Below are 24,382 nucleotides of genomic sequence, written 5' to 3' on the forward strand. Positions count from 1 at the left end.
TGCAGGGCACCTGTTGGACTCACCCAAGCGTTCATGGATTTGAAAATAAATTCATCAATTTTGGAAAAATGTTCACAGATTTGGAAAAATCACAGATTTTAAAAAATTCACTAAAAAAGTATGACTAATTTAAAAAATTCAGAAATTTGAGGTTCATGAATTGCATTTCTTAATTTTAAAAAGATCACGCATTGCAAAAACAGAAAAGAAAGGAAAACTAAAAAACCCTCTGTATATTCTTGGCACTTTAAATTCTTATTAATAGAAATTATACTGTAGGGGGCTTCCCTACTGTTTTTTTTTTTTAGAGCGGCTTCCCTACTGTTCAGTTGTCAAAAAAGAAGTATGATACATTTTCACGAGAGTTGAATATAATATAGTAATTGAAGTTCAAAGACCAGCAAACAGTACTTGAAATCTGGTAGCTAAATGGTACTCAATCACTGTAGAATTTTTTAGAAGCCTCAATTGTTTAGCACTGCGTGTATGTGAACACTGTAGAAATAGTCATCCCAGTTGACTTGGGATCAAAATAACGATCATCGCCATCCTTACTTCTCTGAATTCATGTCATCAAAGCTTCACAAGATTGATGAAACCAAGTCAAAGAACGACAGAATGTTCTTGTCAAAAGAGTTCCATGCAACGCATTCTCAAACATATTCATTAAAGTTGCAATACGTATAATTGGATACAACATAAAGTTGATACCTACTTTTATTTTATTGATATAATGCACGAAGTTGCATCTAAAAATATCGTACAATACATATTCACCACTGTTAAAAATAAACATAGTACTACGAATTATTGTATTTCAAAGGCTAGCAATTTCAGTTGAAATTTGGCTAGTTAAATTTAACTCATGCACGCATAACTTTTAGCACACCGGGGATGTGGACACTATAGAAATAGTCATCCCAGTCGATGGACTTGGGGTCAAAGTCAAAGCAATAGGGTACACTGCTATTTTCATCCTTGTTTATCGCCATCCTTAGCTTCTCCGAATTCATGTCATCAAAGCTTCACAAGATTGATGGAAGAAAACTAAATCAGAGAACATTCATAAAATGTTAATATCCAAGGAAAAAACAACATTTTGATAAGTAACTTACCACCCTTTGAACAAGGCATATGGTGCGTAGAGCTCGATCAGTTGCATGACGAATCTGTATTTTCTACGGGCCACATTGTAGTGTCGTGCGAAAACACCACAGAGCAGAATGTTCGCTAGATGAAGCATCTGTCCAATTGATTGTAGTATAAAGTTATACTATTAATTTCATTCTCATCTCATCTCTTTGAAATCAATGTTTCCATGTTGAAATAGTAGCTAGCTAACCTCGAGGGGAAGCTTGTATTTGATGGTCATGTACAATCTTAACCGTGCGACTGTGCTGAAGAAGCGCATCTTCTTCAGCTGCACAAACTCGCCATTCCTCCCCGTGCATGGTGGGTTGTCGAAGAAGTAGCGGTGACCTGAATCTGAGAGGATGGCGTAGGGTGCGGGGTTGCGCAGTGATGATGTTACATGGTAGATGATCTGTGCTTGGTGATCCTCCGAGTGTGCTGACATGGAAACCATCATAGCATTCACCACCATGTCCCCTGGAATCTGTCGAAAACACACACACCCACAAGGACCACTCCTCACAGCTTGTTATTTACTTGGTAGCTTGATCAAGGTTCATTCGGAAATTTGTTGCTAGTCTGTCAGCAAATTACTCACCACATCCATTATCAAATCAAGGTTAGCTAGGAAGAATGGCAAGGTCTGCTTGGCGTATCCGACGATAACCGTGTCGATTGTCCTGTGGAAGATGAAAATTTAGCTCTACTGCTGTACACTGTCTTAAATAATCAAGAAACAGATTTTGATTTTCCGCCACCTAATTCCTTCCGTCCATCCAGGCAATGGCTCCTTGAGGGTACTGGTTATGATGCTAGGGCGGATGATTACTACTGGAATATCCCTTCGCAGGTGCCCGATCATCATTTCGCCCAGCGCCTTGGTGAAGACATAGGTGTTTGGCCACCCAAAGTTTCGTGCCCTTCATTCAGTTGTCCATAAAACAAACACGTCACCAATGTATCAGGGTTTTTGTACTACCAAATGGAAGGAAGAAGTTTACATGGACAAGTATGTTTTCTTTTCTTTTCTAATCAGATGTTTGTGTCTTACCTCTTCAGGCCAAGCTCCTTCATGGTTCTCCTCTCGGCCTTCTTTGTGGAACAATTAGTGTTTAGTTCTCTCATAGTCTCTTTGATCAGATTTTGCTCGTATTCAATGTCTAGATGTGTGCCCATCCTTAGGGTCTCACCCATTAATAGTGGCTTCTCTAGTATTAGGCCATCTTGTTCACCAGCTACATAGGCTGTTAAATCAAATAACCAATCACTTAATGAGTTAATATTCAGAATGTCATGTCACACGACTAACCACAAACTCAATTAGTCTTATGGCTGCACACCAGTTGAAACATGAAGCAACATTTTGAGCTTAGGACACTTCTTGGCAAACTCACAGACGTGCTTTGCTCCCAAGACATTCACGTCGAAAGCCACATCATATCTGAAATTTAGCATCACATTAGGACCAATTATTTCAGCAATATGCCAGTAGTATGTGATCAGGAACATTTACAAACCTTTCAGTGAAATTTGTAGTCGCAGCTCCGTTGACGATAATGTCTATGTTCTTGTACAAATTGCTCAGCTTGGCACTGTTTAGTCCAAAGCCCTCATGCATGACGTCTCCTGCCAAAGGACAGATCTTTTCTTCGATGAAATTATCGAAACCCACACCATGATTTTTTTTCAACAGTTGAAAGATCTCCTTCCCTGTAACCTGAAAAATACCAAAACAGTGTTTGTACTATGCATTGTAAAACTAGAGAATACCCCGCGCGTTGCTGCGTAAATTGGTTGATAAAAATTTGGATTGATAACATGAGAACCAAACTTTAAAATACGCATGACTTATTTCATTTGATTATGTATTATATAAATATTGAATAATTAGAATAATTGAACAAAAAATATAGTTTTCATGCATGGTTGCATGTTGAGGTGGGTCTTATCTCATTCATAATTGTATGATGAGGCGACATAGATGAATCTCTTAGGTATATACATGATTACTCTCTAAGGAGCAAGTGTACTTCCTCAGGGAGGAATGCTGCTAATCCAGTTGCAAACTTAGTGGATTAGGAAAACCGTTGTCTTCAAGTTTATTGTTTGTCAAGAACATTGGATGCAGCTCTGTACTATTTAGATCAGTGATACCGTGTACCTCTATGTCACACCTTCCTTATTTTGGTCTCTAGTCTCTCTCTACTATAACTATTCATTCCCTCTGGTGTGTGCTTATTAATGAACACACAATGCTGGATAGACTGCAAAAGATGCAATGCATTCACTTGTTTGCTCTATATTTCTTGGCAGTATGGAAGGTCAGTGAACAAGTGAGAACAGATTGCCAAGAAACATATTGGCATCCATGGCAAAAGGTGTAGTCATAGCCTCATAGGGTAAAGTGTAGAAACAAATATTTCACCTCTGTCTGAATCCGAAGCTTTGCCGATTCAACATTGGGGGCCCGAATCAAGAGGAAGAGCTTCTTCACATCTGGCTGAACCCTAAGTATCTTCTCCACAAGCACTACCCACAAATCATGCAAGAAACACCAGAATACATATAAGCCTCTCAGTGATCAGCACACATGGACGGCACATCCTGAACTGAAAAGTAGTGATCATGCATTACAGCATGAACACACACATACCTTTTCCTAGGAACCCAGTTGAACCGGTGATGAGGATGCTCTTCCCCCTGAAGTATTCTGCAACGCTCTCCGCATCCATTGCACCGATCATTGCCATCTTCTTTTTCCTGTCTCCAGAGAACAACTTGGTCAAGGACAACTTTTATTTGGAAAATTTGATGGAATTAGACTATTTGTGTGGCAATGTATTTATAGGGCAGGAAGGAGATGGAACGAGGCAGCACGCAGAACTGGTGGTGCAGGTCAGTTTCTGTCAGAGAGTAGGGCAGCAGGAGTACCTACACGTGGTTAGCAGTCCGAGTCGACCTGCATTATGTGATAGCGGCTCCAGAGAAATTAATTATACTCTCTCAGTTAATACTATCTCTAGTTGTGTTCAACTACAAGTATTTAGGTACAAAGGGAAATACGTACAAAATAAATGTCCTTTTAGCCTCTCATTTTTTTTCAAGATACTTCGTTTAACACTTGCGTGTGGTTTGTTTTGGCTCCTGTGAGTCTGTGACTCTGGAAAAGTCCAGTCCAATCCTTTTTCATCCTCCGCGATTCCGAGACTGCATGTCAATAGAGGCCGGTGACGTGCAACTAAACTTGTCCCAAGAAATGCGATGGAGAGCGCTAACTAAAATCAGAGAAGACCGTTACAACAAATCTTGTCCTTTGGAAGATGGAGAGTGCCAACTACAGTGAGAAAAGACCGTTGCAACTACAATGAGGAGTACGATGGAGAAGGCCAACTAAATTCAGAGAGTGACACCAGTGATCATTTCCAAACACAGCTAAGCCTTTATATCATGCATATAACTAAGGACAATGATACGTTACCAAGTTAAGCAAAAGATCCCAACGATTTACTCGCATGGACGAAGAAACGAGCCTACATGCAAGTAAGACAAAAATTGCTGACATCATCAAAGATTCCATCAAATTTCTAAATTCCAAACATTTTGTAGCTCAAACCATCGCTCCAAAGGAAAAACTGTTTTAACATAAAAGGTTCGTGGTGACGAAACCTTCAAAACCAGATCCCATCTTGATACGTTCCGACGACTTTTTTTCGACTAATAAGTTACCACGCTTGTGCTACATAAGTTATCATGTTATTTACACAGCAATTATCGTACATAAAAAAATGGTTCCTTCAACTTTTCATTTGGCATGCACATGCGTGCATGCATTAGAGGGAAAAGTTGGCGTCATCCTAAATTCTCCACATTTTAAAACTTTAATATGTTTTCTAACTCAAACTGTCGGTCCGATTAAAAAGTTGTTTTCACCTAAAAGAGCCGTCGCGACGAGACCTATCAAATTAGACCCCATATTCATTTGTCCTGAAGAAGTAAATGGTTGTCACATCTCGGCTAAGTAAATTATCAACTTTGATGTGTGTATATTGTGTTGATAATATGCCCCAGAGCTAATAATAAATTAATTATTATTATATTTATTTGTTCACAATAATCATTTATAATCCATGCTAGAATTGTATTGATTGGAAACTCAAATGCATGTGTGGATACATAGACAACACACTGTCCCTAGTGAGGCTCTAGTTGACTAGTTCCTTGATCAAAGATGGTCAAGGTTTCCTGACCATAGACAAGTGTTGTCACTTGATAACGGGGTCATATCATTAGGAGAATCATGTGATGGACAAAACCCAAACTATGAACGTAGCATATTGATCGTGTCGTTTTATTGTTATTGTTTTCTGCGTGTCAAGTATTTGTTCCTACGACCATGAGATCATATAACTCACTGGCACCGGAGGGATACCATGTGTGCATCAAACGTTGCAACATAATTGGGTGACTATAAAGGTGCTCTACAGGTATCTCCGAAGGTGTCCGTTGAGTTAGTATGGATCAAGACTGGGATTTGTCACTCCGTGTGACGGAGAGGTATCTCAGGGCCCACTCGGTAATACAACATCACACACAAGCCTTGTAAGCAATGTGACTAAGTGTAAGTCACGAGATCTTGTATTACGAACGAGTAAAGAGACTTGCCGGTAACGAGATTGAAATAGGTACGCGGATACCGACGATCGAATCTCGGGCAAGTAACATACCGAAGGACAAAGGGAATAATTACGGGATTATATGAATCCTTGACACTGAGGTTCAACCGATAAGATCTTCGGAGAATATGTAGGATCCAATATGGGCATCCAGGTCCCGCTATTGGATATTGACCGCGGAGTGCCTCGGGGCATGTCTACATAGTTCTCGAACCCGCAGGGTCTGCACACTTAAGGTTCGATGTTGTTTTAGTATAGTTGAGTTATATGTGTGGTTACTAAATGTTGTTCGGAGCCCCGTATGATATCACGAACGTCACGAGGGTTTCCAGAGTGGTCCGGAAACGAAGATTGATATATAGGATGGCTTCATTTGGTCACTGGAAAGTTTCGGGCAATTCCGGCAGTGTACCGGAAGTGACGAATGGGTTCCCGGTGTTCACTAGGAGGGGCCCACCCACCCGGGAGTGAGCCCAAGGCCCTAGGGTGGCGCCACAAGTCCTTAGTGGGCTGGTGGAGTCACCCCAAGGAGTCCATGGCACCACATAAAGAAAATACCAAAAGAAAAGAAAAAGGAAAAGGAAAGAGGGAGGTGCGAAGGAAGAGGAGGACTCCTCCTTTCGAAACCGAATTGGAGGAGTCCTCCTCCTCCTGGCGTCCGGCGCACCTTGAGGGACTTGTCCCTCAAGGCTAGTCCCTCCCCCTCCCTCCTATATATAGCACTACTGGAATCAGAGAATTTGCCATGTGTTGCTTCCTTGCCGTCTGCTGGCTGATGGCAAAGACACTCTTTGCCATGAGCTAACCCAAAACCAGACGGCAAAGAGTAGGCTGATGGAAAACATCCTCTTTGCCATAAGTGTACTCTTTGTCGTCTGCCAGCTGACGGCAAAGCACATGCAGGCAGACGGCAAAGAACCCACCCCACACCGCCTTCTAACCCATAACGGTCCAACACTTTGCCGTCAGCCTATTACCACTTTGCCATCGGGGGCAGACGGCAAAGAGGCAACTAGACCTAACATCGTCAACCCCCAGCCCACCCCCTCTCTCTCCCCCATAACGGTGCACCACAGCCGGCCCCTTCTCTCTCCCCGCGCCGCCGCTGGAGCTCGCCACCTCCTCCTCCCCGTGACGCGCCGTTGGAGCTCGCCCTTCTCCCCGTGACCCGCCACGAGAGCTCGCCCCCTCCTCCTCCCCGCGACCCCCTCCTCCACCACCGTGCCCCTGCTCCACCACCGCCCCCTCCTCTCCGTGCCCCCGCTCCACCATCGCCCTGGTGCCCTCCTCCCCGCGACCCCCTCCCATCCACCATTGCGCCACCCCTCGCCCTGGTGCCCTCTCCTCCCCGCGACCCCCTCCTCCACCACCTCCGTCCAAGTCACCCACCACCCCGACCGTCACCGCCCCGGCTGCCCACTACTAACCAAGGTGATTTTTTTCTTTTTTGCTAATTAATAGATTTAGTGGTATATATAGTTTAGTTGGTAGGTTAGTTAATTAGTAGATTTAGTGGTAATTTAGTTAGTTGGTAGATTATCTTTAGTTAGTTGGTAGTTTAGTTAGTTGGTAGATTTAGTTAGTTAATTAGTAGATTTAGTAGGTAGTTTAGTGGTAGATTCTGTTTTGTTAATTAGTGGTAGCTAGATTCTTTTTTAGTTACTTAGTGGTAGATTATGTTTTTGTTATTTTTTGCTGTTTAGTGTTGTATAGGTTTAGCGATAGGTTTAGTTAGCTTGGTTAGTTAGGTTAGTTAGTTAGTTAGCTTAATAGAAAGAAGAGGAAGAAGTAGAAGAAGAGGAGAGGAGGAGGAGGAGGAGGAGGAGGAGAAGAAGAAGAAGAAGAAGAAGAAGAGGAGAAGAAAAAAACAAGAAGGAGAAGAAGAGAAGAAGAAGAGAAGAAGACATAATTAGCCCATTTAGCTCCAAAATGCCATAATAAGTCCAAAATGGCATAAGAAACTTGGTTAGCTCATGAATATTATATTCTTAGCTTGTTTTCCACTAAAATGACATAATTAGCCCATATATTCCAACTCCGAGATGCTTGCACGAGTCCATAGAAGGATCGCTGGAGCTTGCATACTTGTTAGTATCCTTAGGATCGACAAAACCTTCTGGTTGTATCACATACAACCTTTCCTCAAGGAAACCGTCGACGAAACAATGTTTTGACATCCTATGTGCAATATTTCATAAATAATGCAGCAACTACTAACTTAATACCAACAGACTTTTAGCATCGCTACGATTGAGAAAGTCTCATCATAGTCAATTCATTGAACTTGTTGGAAACATCATTGTGACAAGTCGAGCTTTTCTTAATGGTGACTTTTCACCTAGGCAAGATGACTAAGACTCAGTTCTCCGGAACAATGGATCGTGCAAGTGACTTGTTGGAGATCATATATACCGATGTGTGCGGACCGATGAGCATAGTGGCGCGTGACGGATATCTTTATTTTCTCACCTTCACTGATGATTTGAGTAGATATGGCTATATTTACTTGATGAAGCACAAGTCTGAAACGTTTGAAAAGTTCAAATAATTTCAGAGTGAAGTGGAAAATCATAATAACAAGAAGATCAAGTTCCTGCGATCTAATCGAGGAGGAGAGTATTTGAGTTTCGACTTTGGTGCTCACTTAAGAAAATGTGGAATTGTTTCACAGTTGACATCGCCTGGAACACCACATCGCAATGGTGTGTCTGAACGTCGTAATTGTACTTTATTAGATATGGTGCATTCTATGATGTCTCTTACTGATTTGCCATTACCGTTTTGGGACTATGCATTAGAGACAGCTGCATTCACTTTAAATAGGGCACCATCAAAATCCGTTGAGATGACACCATATGATCTATGGTATGGCAAGAAGCCAAAGTTGTCCTTTATTAAAGTTAGGGGATGTGATGCTTATGTCAAAAAGCTTCATCGTAAAAAGCTGGAACCCAAAGCAGAAAAGTGCGTCTTCATAGGATACCCAAAAGAGACAGTTGGGTATACCTTCTATCTCAAATCCGAGGGCAAAGTGTTTGTCGCTAAAAACAGAGCTTTTCTTGAGAAAGAGTTTCTCTCGACAGAATTGAGTGGGTGGAAGATATAACTTGATGAGGTTGTGGAACCTTTGCTTCAACAAGATGGTGGCACAGGGCAGAAAGAAATTTCTGTCGAGGCTTCACCGGTTGAAGAGGAAGCTAATGATGATGATCATGAGACTTCAGATCAAGTTGCTATTGAACCTCGTAGGTCGGCAAGAGTACGTACTGCTCCCGAGTGGTACGGAAATCCTGTCTTGTCAATCATGTTGTTAGAAAGCAATGAGCCTGCGAATTATGAAGAAGCAGTGGTGGGCCCGGATTCCAACAAATGGTTAGAGGCCATGAAATCTGAGATATGATCTATGTATGAAGACAAAGTATGGACTTTGGAAGTATTACCCGAAGACTGTAAGGCTATTCATAACAAATGGATCTTTAAGAAGAAGACGAACGCAGACGGAAATGTAACCGTCTATAAAGCTCGACTTGTGGCAAAGGGGTTTTCACAAGTTCAAGGAGTTGACTACGATGAAACATTCTCACCAGTAGTGATGCTTAAGTCCGTCTGAATCATGTTAGCTATAGCTGCATTTTTCGATTATGAAATCTGGCAGATGGATTTCTTAAGGAAGAGTTGTATATGATGCAACCCGAAGGTTTTATCGATCCAGAGAATGCTAACAAAGTGTGCAAACTCCGGCAATCCATTTATGGACTCGTGCAAGCATCTCGGAGTTGGAATCAGCACTTTGATTACGTGATCAAGGCGTTCGAGTTTATACAAGTTTTTGGATATACTTGTATTTACAATAAAGTGAGTGGGTGCTCTATAGCGTTTCTAATATTATATGTGGATGACATATTGCTGATTGAAAACAATATAGAACTTTTGAAAAACGTAAAGGATTACTTGAATGAAAGTTTTTCATTGAAGGACCTCGGAGAATCTGCTCACATATTGGACATTATGATCTATAGAGATAGATCAAGGCGTCTAATAGGACTTTCACAAAGCACATACCTTGATAAGATTTTGAACAAGTTCAAAATGAAACAATCCAAGAAGGGGTTCTTGCCTGTGTTACAAGGTATAAAGTTGATCAAGACTCAATTCCGAGTAAGTGCAGAAGATAGAGAAACGATGAGTGTCGTCCCCTATACCTCAGCCATAGGGTCTATCATGTATGCAATGTTGTGCATGCGACATGATGTCAGCCTCGCCATAAGTATATGGCAGGCAGGCTTCAAAGTAATCCAGGAATGGAGCACTAGACAGTGGTCAAGAATATTCTGAAGTACCTGAAAAGGACTAAAGAAATGGTTCTCGTTTATGGAGGTGACGAAGAGCTTGTCGTAAAGGGTTACGTCGATGCAAGTTTCGACACTGATCCGGATGACTCTAAGTCACAAACCGAATACGTGTATATTCTGAATGGGGGTGCGGTAAGCTGGTGCAATTCCAAGCAAACCTTTGTAGCTGATTCTACATGTGAAGCGTAGTACATAGGAGCCTCAGAGGCGGCTAAGGAGGGTGTCTGGATGAAGCAGTTCATGACAGATCTTGGAGTTGTGCTGAGCGCACTGGATCCAATAAATCTATTTTGTGACAACACTAGTGCCATTGCTCTAGCCAAGGAACCAATGTTTCACAAGAGGATCAGACACATTAAACGACGCTTCAATACCATCCGCGGGCCTTTTCATGGCGCCATGGACTACCTCAACGGCGGTTGGCGTCACACCGGCGCCCATCGTGAAGCCACGTGCCCCCTTTTGAAGCTCCCAAATGCGGCGGTGGCGAAGGCAGGCCAGGTGTGCAGGAAGAAGAACAAGGCGGCGGACGGCTCCTCTAGACGACCGAAGAAGAGACTTGCAGGGTGTGCGACGGATGCGGCGGAGAATGAAGCGCCGGCGAGCTCGCTTGTTGCGCCGGCTACTTGCGCGCGCTGTAGTTTAGGGTGTTTGCTCGAGCGACGTGCACGCATAATTTTTTGCAGCCGCCGCTAGAGCCAGCGCTCCGCGACGCGCAAAAACTGGCTATTTCCACGCTGTAAACGTTTTTTAGCGCGTTGTGCGCCTCTTGAAGATGCTCTTAGTACCACATCTTCTTGTTGTGCGACAAAGTGCAACATCTTCCACGGCCACTTTTTTCACTTTTTTTCATTTTGCTTTTTTCCTTTATTAAATTCTTAGACATTTTAAAATCGTCAACATATCTTAAATTATTGAAATTTTCAGATGTATGAACAATGTTTCAAATCCATGAACATTCGTTTCAGATCTGTGAATATTTCGTAAATTTGAATAAAAAATAAATGCCTATTTTTTACAAATGATATTTTTTTTTCAAATCCAAAAAATCTTTCCAGTTTTCCTTTTTTTTTCCAAATTTCAGGATAAATTTCGAAAACTAGGACATTTTTATTTTTTTGGAAAAGCGAACATTCTTTGGATCTGAGAATAATCTTTTAAAGCGGAAACACCTTTTGAAACTCTGATAAAAATTTGGGGGAGCAATGTATGGTAACCAATAATTAGCTGATGAGATAGTTAATCACATGAATTCCGACCATAGGATTTTTCCCTATATATGGTGATCATTTGATTCGTAGGGATTGTTGCAGGATTTGAATCTTTATGATTTTCCCCTAAGGTGGTCGTTTATTTCGCTGGATTGAAATACTGAAGAAATTATCCATAGGATTCATGTTGTGTACTCCATTAGGAGGAAAAATTTCATCCTCTCAAATATCTTACTTGGATTCCTTTATTTTACATATGCTATCAAACACTCTTACATCCAAATTCATGTACTTCACTAATTCTAGGGCCTCTTTGATATAGGCCTCCCCCTAGCCAATCAAAACAGCACAAGGGCCTCTTTTCTTCAAGGAAAAGTGGGGCAAGACATAGCCATAGTAAAATTCCCTACGGTGATACTATTGATGAGTTGGTTGAAAGAAATGCGGCAGAATGAAAATGGTGGAAATTTTCTTTTAATATCAATTGAAAAGAAAAATAGGGATTCTCACATCCATGTGTATCCTTAGCTATTTTAGAGTCATATGCATGAAGAACTTGTACGACCTTTAGTGGATAATAACATTCCAATTATAGATTTTTATATGATTTGACTTTGATTTGGTCATGTTCATTTAGATTCCTGCGTTGACAAAGTTCGTGCGAACAAAACACCCATGTTGAAAAAAATCTTATGATTTCTAATCATATGGTTTGCTCGTGCATTCCTATCATTCCCCTACACTTTTAGAATCATGTGAACCAAAAGAGCCTAAATTATTCTTTTCGCTTGTCTATTACATTATATTTTTTAAATTCATTTCTGGTTCGTAACTAATTGCTCTAGTCTACAAAGGAGTGAATTCTGTTTTTCAGAATATGTCGGTTCTTCTTGGCATAATTGCAAAATGTTGAACACCGATTTGAAGTGTAAATATAAAGTTTATATAAATACTGCTAAATGTTTTATATTTTGGTTCTACATAGGTGTGGTAACTTTTTTTGAAGAATATATTGGTTCTTCTTTTGGCTGAACTACAAAATTTTGAGCACCGACAGTAAGTTTGAAAATAAAGTGGGTAGAGATCTATGGAAAATGTTTTCAGATTTTGGTTCTTCTTTTGGGAGAATAAAAAAATAGAGTACCAATTGTAGGTGTAAAAATAAAATGTATAGACATATCATGAAAAATGTATTCATATTATACAATTATAGTATTGTTAAAATAGCAAGGTTAGTATGCATTAAAGGATATGTTACAATTTATCGACCAGGACAATGAACAATACATGGTATTTGAAAGATATGGAGGCATCATTAATCATTTCTATATTTATAAACGCGTAAAAAAAAAGATAGGTATGTTCATGCTACGAAAGAGTGATTCAAAGCTCTGGCTCCATGTAGCTCTTATAAAAACAAAAAAGAAAACTTATTTCTTATATAACCGCAAATTTCTGCTAAATCATTGTATGTATACATGTAGACGTGTAGTATGTGTGCATGAATTTATATAAGCACCAATATTTGGCGTATGCAAAAACCAAAAGATTGTTTAGGTTGTGTTTGGGCAGAATTGTGTCTTTCTTATGGTAGTGTAGGAAATATTGTATCATTTAATGAAATTCTTCAGAAATCTTGTGGCACCGCCTTATGACAAAGCTATACGCTGCACTACATCCTTTGGGCCAGCGGTCCATGCCCTGCGTTCTGTGCACTTGGCCATTCTCTCTATGACAATTGATTGATCACCATGACACCATGCATTCATGCACCGTACAGTAGGACACAGGCCAGGTGGCAAAATTGACAAAAATGACCCCTGGGACGAAAGAACTCACGGATTGACCCCTCGGGAGAAATAATTCACCGGCCTGACCCTTTTGTGTGGCGCCCGACACCTAGGCGCCACACTGTACTGTGTGACGCCTAGAGGTTAGGCGCCACACCCCCGACCACGTGGCAGGGAGGGCCCCACCCCCAGGCAGTGTGACGCCTAAGCCTCGGGCGTCACACATTGTAATGTGTGGCGCCTGACCCTTAGGCGCCACACACTGACTTACAGAGCCACGGGCCAGCCCCCTCCCCACCCCCCTCCCCACCCCCTCCCTCATTCCCCTCCCCAAGCCCCTCTCCCAGCCACTGCCCCCTCCCTCAAATCCTTCTCTACATCACCAAATCTGAAGGTTTGGAGCGGGCATTTGTTGTCCAATCACTCCCCTAAGGTAATCCCCACCTCTCCCCTCATTCTCATCCAAAGGAAAATCTTTTGTGTTCTTTTTTTTGCAAATTTGAGGAAACCCTAGTTTTTCATGAAATGTGGGATGTATATCATATTGTTTTATTTGTTTGTATGTTAGGATAAGGGGTATGATGGGGTTAGGATTAGGGTTGTTTGGATGTGTGCATTATGGTTGTTTTAGGGTTAGGCTAGGGTTAGGCTATGGTTAGGCTAGGGTTAGGGATGTTTGGTTGTGTTAGGGTTATGAGGGGGTTAGGGTTATTTGGAAGTTAGGCTATGGTTATTGTAATTGTATGATTGCTCATAAAAAGGTTCTATGTTTTGTTGTTTAGGTATGGGAAGAACATGTGTTTATGTTCATCACGTGGACAAGGATGCCTTTTTAAAAGGCAATATTGATCCGGACCCGGATGAGCTTGACATGGTGTTCGATTTGTGTCCTAGCTATGCTGAATTGTTGGAACAAGTCCGAAAGGATTTGAATTGGATGGACCCTAGTGATGTAGTTGAGTTTGCTGGTAGGCATAATGTGGGATTCGGAATGCACATTCGTTGGAAGACCATGCGTGTCAACTCCGAGCAACGTTGGCTTGCATACAAGGATACGGTGGCCGAATCACTAGACAAGGCTCTAGAGTTATTTGCCATGAAAACAAATGTTCCTAACTTGTTGGATTTGAACCGGGTTTCCTCTTCGATTGTTGAAGCTATTCCTGCAACCATCAACGAAGAGGCCAGCATTGAACCTCTTTCTTGTGTGTATGAGGCTAACGAAGAGGTCAACATTGAACATGAACCATTGGTAGAGGCTAATTATGAGCACTATGATGATGGTAATGTTCTTCATGACAACAATCTTGGTGATTTGGACAAATATAATTTGCAAGAGACAATGGACCATTCCATTCCGTACTCACGTGGGTATGCCTCTGAGTCTGACGATGAGGGTCCCGATGAAGAAGTTGATGAGGAAGGGTTCACGGCAAAGGAGGCTGAAGCTTTCACGAAGGTATTAAAGCGTGATCACCGGACACCATTGTTCGAGGATCTTAGCCTTGCGGATGAAGCCGTGGTTGACGGAGGCGAAGGCATATTGTTTGGAGTTAGGCCACCTTCTCATCGGGACACACATGGGAAGAATATTATTTTGCCGGGGTCAAAGTTCGAAACATTCTTTGAACTGAAGATGTGGTTGGATGAATATTCTGTTACGCATTACAGGCCACACAAAGTTGTTCATTCAAACATGAAGCTGCGTTACACGGTTGCTTGTGAGGATAGAGGTTGTCCTTGGATTGTCCGTGCAAGACCATGGAAAGGAGGGCCAGGATGGAACATTGTCAGTTGTATGCCTCACATGTGTCAAGGCAAGAGGGTTGATGGTGCCCTATCGTCGCAAAGCCATAGACAACTAACCTCCGAGTTCATCGCTTATAGGCTTTCCAACTCCATCTCCTCTCTTCCTACAATGAGCATAAAAAGCGTACAAGACCTTGTGAAAGCCCTCTTTCACTACGAGGTGAAATATGGTAAGGCATGGAAAGCAAAGCAAGCCGCATTCAAGATGTTGTATGGTGATTGGGAGGAAGCATACAACCGCATACCTAGGTTGTTGGGAGCTATTGCCCACACTAACCCGGGCATGGTTCATGTGGTCGAGCCGTATGGGGAGAAAACAAGGATTAAGAATGGAAATAGGGTTCGCGTATTTGGCCGTGCATTTTGGGCATTTGAGCAATGTGTGAGGGCTTTCCAGCACTGCCGTCCTGTCATCTCCATCGATGGCACGTTTTTGACCGGACAATTCAAGGGCACTTTGTTGGTTGCAATAGCAAGTGATGCCAATAACCGGTTGATGCCTTTGGCTTTTGCTTTGGTTGAGGCAAAGAACAATGTTAACTGGGAATGGTTCTTGCATATTTTGAGAACCAAAGTATTACCGTTTGAGAGGGAAATATGTGTCATATCGGATCGTCATCAAGGCATACTTAACGCGGTTGACATTGTCATTCCCGGCCATGCTCCTTTGCATCATCGATGGTGCATGAGGCATTTCTGTGCAAACTTCTACCAGGCATGTGGTAGCAAGGAGTTGGCGGATGATCTTCAGGATTGTTGTCAAGCATTTTCTGACAAACGATTTGCAAGATTGTACAATGCTTTGCTTGTAAACAAAAAACTTGATGCAGGTGGGCTTGAGTTTCTTAACAGCCACATTGAACTTCGGACCAAGTGGGCACGAGCTTATGACGAAGATGGCCGAAGATATGGTCAAATGACCAGTAACATGGCAGAATGCTTCAACCGGGTGTTGAAGGGTGTCCGTGCGTTGCCGGTGACGGCAATAGTTCAATACACATTCGACAAGTTGAGAGCATACTTTCTAAAGTACTCACAAGAAACAGATGATCAGATTGCGGGAGAGAACAAGAAAAAGTATAAGTACCAGCTTCCACCAAAGGTTGACAAATGGATGGTATTTCAATCACGGAAGGCTGACTCCCAAACGGCTACCCTGTACAACAACGAGGATTGGACATACGAAGTGAATGAGCCCGGAGGAACGACAAACGATGGCCAGCAACACGGAAACAGGGCGTTCAAGGTTTCTTTATCCTTGTGTGATTGCTCTTGTGGGAGACCAAGGTTGCTTCATCTCGCATGCTCGCATTTGTACACGGCAGCTCGCAGTAGGAATGTGGACGTCAACCATCCACTAACCGTGAGGGAGTCCGAGTTCTCGATCATGACCACGAAGCATACATGGGCTCCTAGATTTGAACCATACTTTGACCAATCACAATGGCCGGAGTATCATGGAGTACAACTATGGCCCGACCCAGAGTGGAAGGTTGTGAAACTGGGAAGACGAAAGACAAAGCGTTTTAGAGGAGACATGGATGGATGGGGCCATGGTGGTGGCAGAGAAATGGGGAACAACCAATTCCAAGAGCCTACTGAGAGATCACAATGTGGAGATTGCGGTGTAACAGGGCACAACAGAAGAAGGTGTACGGCGCGAAAGAAGAAGTCGAAAAACAATGATTGCAGGTCAAGCCAACCAAGTCCTAGCCAACCAAGTCCTAGCCAATCAAGTTCAAGCCAACAAGGGACGGGTCAAGGAAGCACGAGCCAACAAGGGACGGGTCAAGGAAGCACGAGCCAACAAGTTCCTACTCAACGTGTTCCTAGCCGACTTCGGCTTACTAGAGGACGTGGTACTAGAGGAAGTGGTGGTGGTGGAGGCAGGGGTGGGATAGGTCGTGGTGGTGCTAGAGGCAGGGGTGGGATAGGTCGTGGTGGTGCTAGAGGCAGTGGTGGGATAGGTGGTGGACTTACTAGGATTGGTATGCATGGATACCTACAAGGACCATTTCCGTATGTCACATATTTCACTTATCTTTATCATGTTGTTTTTGATGCTCCTTTGTGTGTTATTTTACTAACTATGAGCTATGATGCCTGTTTTGTAGGTATGGCCGCTTCTCAACCGAACAAGGCAAAAGCGGAGTGGGGGGAGGAGAAGGATGCAGCCAGTGAGGAGCAGCTGTTGATGGAGAGGGCTGCAAAGAAGTTGAGAGAGGAGGATGCAGCGGAAGCGCGAAAGAAGAAGGATGAGGAGGATAAGGCAAAGAGGGATGAGGAGTGGCAAATGTTCCTTGAGCATAAGCGATATGAGGCTAGGATAAAGGAGAATGACAGGAAGACGCTAGAGAAACGTAAAAAAGAATATGAAGCTAACTTTAAGAAGATGTTGGCAGAGACCGCAGCAAAGAAAGAGCGGGAGCATCAATGCTTCACGGAGAGGGTTAAGGAAGAGGCTTCAAAACTGCGCAAAAGGGAAGAGGAAGAGGAAGAAGAGAGGAAGAAGAAGAAGGGTAAGGGGCCTTGCTCGACCCAATAGAGCCGGATGCTTGTAATCTATGTGTTGTTGAACCTTGTTTGGTTCCGCGCTTTATGACAATGAAACTCCACTATGTATGCACTTTTGGACGTAAGTTACTTCAAGAACCATATGTATGTTTGAACTCCACCACCACTACTATGTGCTTTGTGTTGTATGTTTTAACGTATGTATCTGAACTCCTCCACCACTATTTTTGAACTCCTCCTCCATTAAGATGCAGTTCTAGGCATGACAGAGTGTGTGGCGCCTAAGACTTAGGCGCCACACATGTGTAGTGTGGCGCCTAAGGCTTAGGCGCCACACATGGACTTATACTGGGGGAGGGGGGGTGGGGAGGGGCTGCGCTGAGGCTGTATAAGCCCATGTGTGGCGCCTAAGCCTTAGGCGCCACACTACACATGTGTGGCGCCTAAGGCTTAGGCGCCACACATGGACTTATACTGGGGGAGGGGGTGGGGAGGGGCTGCGCTGAGGCTGTATAAGCCCATGTGTGGCGCCTAAGGCTTAGGCGTCACACTACACATGTGTGGCGCCTAAGCCTTAGGCGCCACACATGTGAAAACCTGCTGGAACTGAATTTGGACAGCAATAAAGCAATTTTTGACAGCAATAAAGATCTTATAACAGCAATAAATCAATATATTGACAGCAATAAGGATCTTTTGACAGCAATAAAGCAATATATTTCCAGCAATAAGGATCTTTTGACAGCACTAAATGGTTCACAACAACTGCAACAACAACTAAATGGTTCACAACTCGAAATAGTTCAAGACTACAGTAAATAGTTCAGCTCGACAAGTGCAACACCAGCTCCAAATCACTTGGGGCCTCGTCCCCTCTTGGATACTAGCTTCTTCCTTCTCGCAACCACAAATTGATCCAGGTCATCGGACTCATCGTCATCGTCATCCTCAACCTCATCCTCCCTGCTTCTCATCCTTGACAAACGAGAGCTCCCGGCCACCGGATTCTTCCCTTTCGCATAATCATCCGGTGAGTAGCGCTTAAATTCCTTCCTGGGCTTCAACATGTAAGCGGAGCGTTGGAAAGCCTTCAACGTCATGTCGTCCGCAGCCTAATACATATGAAGGTTGAAAGTTCAAATTTGAAGGTTCAAGGCTGAAGGTTTAATGAAAGTGCAAACTGTATGGCTATGTCATACCTGAGGAGTGTCAACATCATCCTCCTGAGTATTTCTTTGGGTAATGTCACCATCATCCATACGAGCGCCCGAAGAAGATGAATCGTCAAGAGTATTTCTTTCGGATGAACCGGATCTCGAAGGTGAAACATATTCAGGGTCACGGCAACCTAAAATGTTGGATAGGCGCCGTAACTTCTTGCCCTGTTCCTGTTAGATTCAAATATAAATGACATATATTAGGTAACCTATAATGTTGCATTCGTGGGCAAAATAATAATAATGACACACCACCTTTATGAATAGACGAAGTGCAGATTCTCCCTTTTTTCCTCCAGGTGTGTTATCTAGAATATCTTCGGACTCGTCAGCTTGTTTCTTGACCTCTTTGCGCTATGATCACAAGACAATGACAACAAATAAGTGCAAGTGAATAGGTCCGCTAGAATTCATAAATTACATAGGGGAGCACACTTACCACAAAGTTCAGGACAGGGGCGAAGGAAGTTTGGTACCCTTCGCGAATCAACTTGCTGTAACCGCCTTGGGCAAGTTCATCGTACTCAGTGGGTTCTTCCAATATGTCCTCCTCGTAAGCCGGCGGACAAATCTCGACACGAGTACTCTCCTGAAACCATCTTAGGTAGTTGCTGAACGCAAGAGCACAATGCTGACGGTACTGGGTTCGTTGTATGCTCGAAGTTGCCTGCACACTTTGCTCGAACATAAGGACGTAGCTCTTATGATGCTTCTGCCAGTCCTTGATTTTTCGCTGCCTCCTCCTATCCAACCTTCTTTGAACAAAACACATCAGTAGCTCGCTCAACACTAAGAACAAAACTAATCACTAATTATTTTTTGTTACCTGTGAAGCTGTGTGTCCGTGTCCACCCACTCCGGCGGGTGTGGCTGAAAGTAACCAAATTGACGCAGCACACGATGCGGGAGATGCCACTCAACCGCCCAATTGTATATTAGGGGACAACGCATTAGCCAAAGATGTCTTTCCTGCACGCATAGTGCATTCAGCTCGAACGTGTGTGCATCACCAAAGTTTGTCCCGACACCATATGGCTCCCATTCAACCTACAACACAAGATGAATACCACAATTCATTTCACTCACAACATAGAAGCTGGAAGTCAACTCTGAAACCATCTTACCTGCTCGGGGGTAAGCGAATCCATCTCGTTGGTGTATTGCTTGTACAATAGGTTCACTTCGCTTGCCACCTCCGATACCAAGTCCCACTTGTAAGCCCATGTAGGTTGCCGTACAGGGTTGTTGTGGTCATCCCAGGTATTCCACTTTGAGCTTTTAGGGCGTCCAACAGGTAGGCGTTCCCAGCTCCATACTGAAAGTAGGAGCATACAACCACCAACTCCACCGTCCTTTGTCGTCCTGCGACAAGCATCGTCAAACTACAAGTAACAACAAACATGCATCAGTTTAGCAGAAAAAGATAACAGAGAGTACTTAATATTAACAATTTATTACCTGCCGATACAAGTAAGCCAGTGCGGCCGAGCCCCAGCTGAACTTGTTGTCCAAAACAGTCAACGCCTTCAGCCACATCCAAGGAGCATTCTTGCCTGTGTCGTCCGCAAAGATAGTCCTAGAGATGACGTACCACATGTAGACGCGAGCATACCTCTGGATGACCTCGTCATCTGCGTCCTCAGGACAATGAGCAAAGTTGGCGGCAATCCAAGTGAAAGTGGCGCCGGCAGGGACTCTATCTTTCTTCCCTCCATCTTCCACCTCCCGCTCCTGCGGCGACATACCAATAAGAGCCTCCATTTGATGCCGCCATCCCTCAGAATCAGTGCTCATACATAGTGGCTTCCCCTCGATGGGAAGAGCGGTGATCATGGAAACATCTTGAAGAGTAACCGTCATCTCTCCGGTCCGGAGGTGAAAACTATGTGTCTCCGGCCTCCAACGATCAATGAGTGATGTGACTGCCGCAGCGTTCAGATTTGGAGTTGACCGACTCACAAGCTGCACGAATGGAAGGAGTCCCGTCATCTCGATGTACGGGGTGTACCGCTCATCGTAATGCATTACGGAGGATGCCCCATGAGACCGGATCTTCAGGGGCGTAAGCTCCTGCAAACATATAGGAGAAGAAGATATCAAGTGCTTATTACATTTTCAAAATATTACTAATCTACTAATCATTTTCTACTTACCATCTTCTTCTCCGACATGAAATAGGCCCGGTGTTCAGCGTCATAAAGATCATTCAGAAGCCACACCATCCTACAAATCACAAAAAATTACTCATTTACTAATATTCAAATAAGACTCATATACTCATATGAACTACTACTAATACTAACTACTACCACTAACTACAAACCAAAACCTAATGCAATTCCTATACCTACTACTACTAACTACTACTACTACTAACTACTAACTAGTCATATACTCAACTAACTAGTCAAATCCTAACTCATATCCTAACTAGTCAAAACCTAACTCATATCCTAACTAGTTAAAACCTAATGCCAATCCTAACTCATATCCTAACTAGTCAAAACCTAACTCATATCCTAACTAGTTAAAACCTAATGCAAATCCTAACTCATATACTAACTAGTCAAATCCTAACTCATATCCTAACTAGTTAAAACCTAATGCAAATCCTAACTCATATACTAACTAGTCAAATCCTAACTCATATCCTAACTAGTCAAAACCTAATACAATTCCTATACCTACCTCTACTACTAACTACTACTACTACTAACTACTACTACTACTCACTATTCATATACTCAACCAAAACCAAAACCTAATGCAATTCCTATACCTACTGCTACTACTAACTACTAACTACTCATATACTCAACCAAATCCTAACTAGTCAAATCCTAAGAACCTACTCAAATCAATCTACTAAAATCAATCTACTCAACCAAAACATAATAAAATTGGATAGAAGGATAGGAAAGGGAAGGGATGGGGGAGGACATTACCTTGGGGGATCAATCCAAGGAAGAAATCCTCAGATCTGAAGGAGATGGGGGAGGGGATTAGGGAGGGGATGAGAGCCAGCCGCCGCAATGGAAGTTTCTGTTTGAATGAGGGAGGGGGTGGGGAGGGGGTGGGGAGGGGGTTGGCCCGTGGCTCTGTAAGTCAGTGTGTGGCGCCTAAGGGTCAGGCGCCACACATTACAATGTGTGACGCCTGAGGCTTAGGCGTCACACTGCCTGGGGGTGGGGCCCTCCCTGCCACGTGGTCGGGGGTGTGGCGCCTAACCTCTAGGCGTCACACAGTACAGTGTGGCGTCTAGGTGTCGGGCGCCACACAAAAGGGTCAGGCCGGTGAATTATTTCCCCCGAGGGGTCAATCCGTGAGTTTTTTCGTCCCAGGGGTCATTTTTGTCAATTTTGCCAGGCCAGGTCCTAGCACTAGCTAGCATTGATTGTTGGACAGGTTACTAGGGTTTGGAATTCTGTGACCTATGAGGCACAGAGGCTAGTGCCATACATTGTTGCACGACATTTGTGTTGATCTAAATCGTGCAAATTAAATGCTGCAGCATTTGTGGTGCAAGATAATACCGCAGCATCCTTACTGTAGCACGTGAGGACAACATGTGATATACTGTCGCAGAACATATTTTGTATCCTGCGGCACGGCAGCCGTTGCATGCAGCGGCAGTACTACTCCATCTCTCTCATACAAACACAAGACAAGACGCTCAAGTCAACACACCCGGCCCCTTGTCTGCTCTGCCTCCTCGTGACTATTACATAATAAACACCCGGTCACACCCCTTCTCTTCTTCCCAATCCCAGCTCCCCTCTCCAGACAAGCATAGAATAGATAGTAGTAGCAGTAGTAGTAGAGCAACTAGCCATGGGCATCGTCAAGGCAATGGCGCCTGTGGTTCTCTGCCTCCTAGTCTCCTCTCCACGTTCCTCGTCGGCCGCCTGCTGCGGACACCGGAGCGCGCTACCTCCTCGTCCGCATCGCCCCGGTGGCCGCCGGCATACTGTTCTACGTCAGCACGGCAGACGACGAACTGAGGCCCAGCGGGTGGAAGCTGCGCGAGCTGCTCTTCCTCACCATCGCCTCGTCGATCCTCGCCGTTGGAGCCGTATGCTTGGAGTTCTCCTGCGACTGCGTCGTCCACTACTGGCTCGCCTCCATGCATCTCGTAGCCGCCTCGGTAGTCCGTAGTCGTCTCCAGGCACAGAACCTCCGTTGTCGTCTCCGGGCACAGAACCTCCGTCGTCGATTGGGTTGCGTCAATTGATTAGGGTTGTGGACTATGGCAGTGGACGAAGACATCAATCAACTTATTCTTGTTATTAGGGAAAAAAGTGCCTTTCGTTTATTTTCCTTTAGTTTAAGAAAGCACAGGTTGTACCACCGGACCGGTTCCGGTTGTTATCTTAGTTTAATCCTGTGTTTTGGAATAATTCATCTTATGGTGTGTGTGTGTGTGTGTGTGTGTGTGTGTGTGTAATTATGTATGTTGGCTGCTCGATCCTTCATTTACACTTCACTATACATGCATTCATTCTAATTTTCTTTTCGCTCTATACATTTGGTGATTGGTGCATATATATGTAGTTGGGAGGTATACTTGTGCTACAGTGCGGAGAGACCAGCTACTCAATCTAGAATCTTATTTTCCAACAAGTTATTTTCTACCGTCAAATGATGCAATGTCTTACAATAACCTTGGACTCCTGTGTTTGATCTTCATATACATTTCATTTGTGCAAATTGCAGAAAATAAACACGCATGGAGACGAAGGAAATGTATGTGAGAGAAAGACGTTTCGTTGAGAATAGTAGTACATCTCTTCTCCGCCCAGAGTGCATAGGAGCGCTCCGGTGCTATGCCCCGTTATATTTTAAAATAATTTAGTAACTACAAAAAGGTTCTTGAAACATTTTATGGAATAGACATCATCAAGAATTACACTCGTATAAAAATATTGGACAGGGATTGACCTTCATTGAATCGGGGATCAAAGAGTTCCCAAAACATGCTAGAGAAAAATAGTACTATTCATGCTATATTGTCGTCCTTTTTCTTTTTGCCCTGAAGTCAACGAGAATAATTTCTTGGCCAAACTTTTTATATTTGTACCTTACCTAGTCATATTGGATTCTAAAAAAGTTCTGGGATATTTTTACCCTTTTTAAAATTACCAAATTATTTTTGAATATAGGAGGGGGGGGGGGGAGCATCCGAGTGCTCCTAATCCGCTCCCTCTTCTAAGCATGTTTTTTACTCTCTGCTGGCTGTCTGCCACTGTACTATATATACACTACTTTGGTTATATCGCAGAATTAAAAAATACAATACATAAGATTCATGTGTACTCCATTTTAGAGGTTATTTTCCATCCACTGAAATCTTTTGCTTGAATTACTTTGCTTTCCTTTTTCCACCAAACACCCATTCATCCAAATTCCTGTGTTTTTTCTATTCCGGAATTTTGAAAATCATGCAAATCAAATAGGTCTTTTAGATTCTTCCTAGAACAGCACCTAAAAAAATCAAGACCCTAAAACCAGTGGCCACAGGGCACTAGTGGGGATAGGGCCTTTAGTCCCGGCCCGTAAGGGGCTTTAGTCCCGGTTCACCAACCGGGACTAAAGGCTAGGCCTTTAGTCCCGGCCCTGTTCCAAGCCGGGACCAAAGGTGCTCCACGTGGCCGCCTCGGAGAGAGTACCTTTAGTCCCGGTTCTATT

General features: G+C 43.4%; 1 protein-coding gene across 1 annotated transcript; it reads right to left on the reverse strand.

Moving 5' to 3' along the window:
- Positions 1 to 684: 684 nt before the first annotated feature.
- Positions 685 to 3,927, reverse strand: LOC123399671 (fatty acyl-CoA reductase 1-like). The gene is made up of 10 exons (XM_045094065.1): positions 3,785 to 3,927; positions 3,557 to 3,660; positions 2,649 to 2,848; positions 2,472 to 2,572; positions 2,183 to 2,375; positions 1,890 to 2,051; positions 1,730 to 1,811; positions 1,343 to 1,615; positions 1,116 to 1,243; positions 685 to 1,023 (listed from the first exon to the last, which is right to left on the reverse strand). The coding sequence occupies exons 1-10, from the start codon at positions 3,879 to 3,881 to the stop codon at positions 864 to 866; spliced, it is 1,500 nt and encodes a 499-aa protein (XP_044950000.1). The 5' UTR covers positions 3,882 to 3,927; the 3' UTR covers positions 685 to 863.
- Between the last annotated feature and the right edge of the window lie 20,455 nt (positions 3,928 to 24,382).

This window comes from Hordeum vulgare, chromosome 5H (assembly GCF_904849725.1).
Source record: "Hordeum vulgare subsp. vulgare chromosome 5H, MorexV3_pseudomolecules_assembly, whole genome shotgun sequence".
Classification (NCBI taxonomy): domain Eukaryota; kingdom Viridiplantae; phylum Streptophyta; class Magnoliopsida; order Poales; family Poaceae; genus Hordeum; species Hordeum vulgare.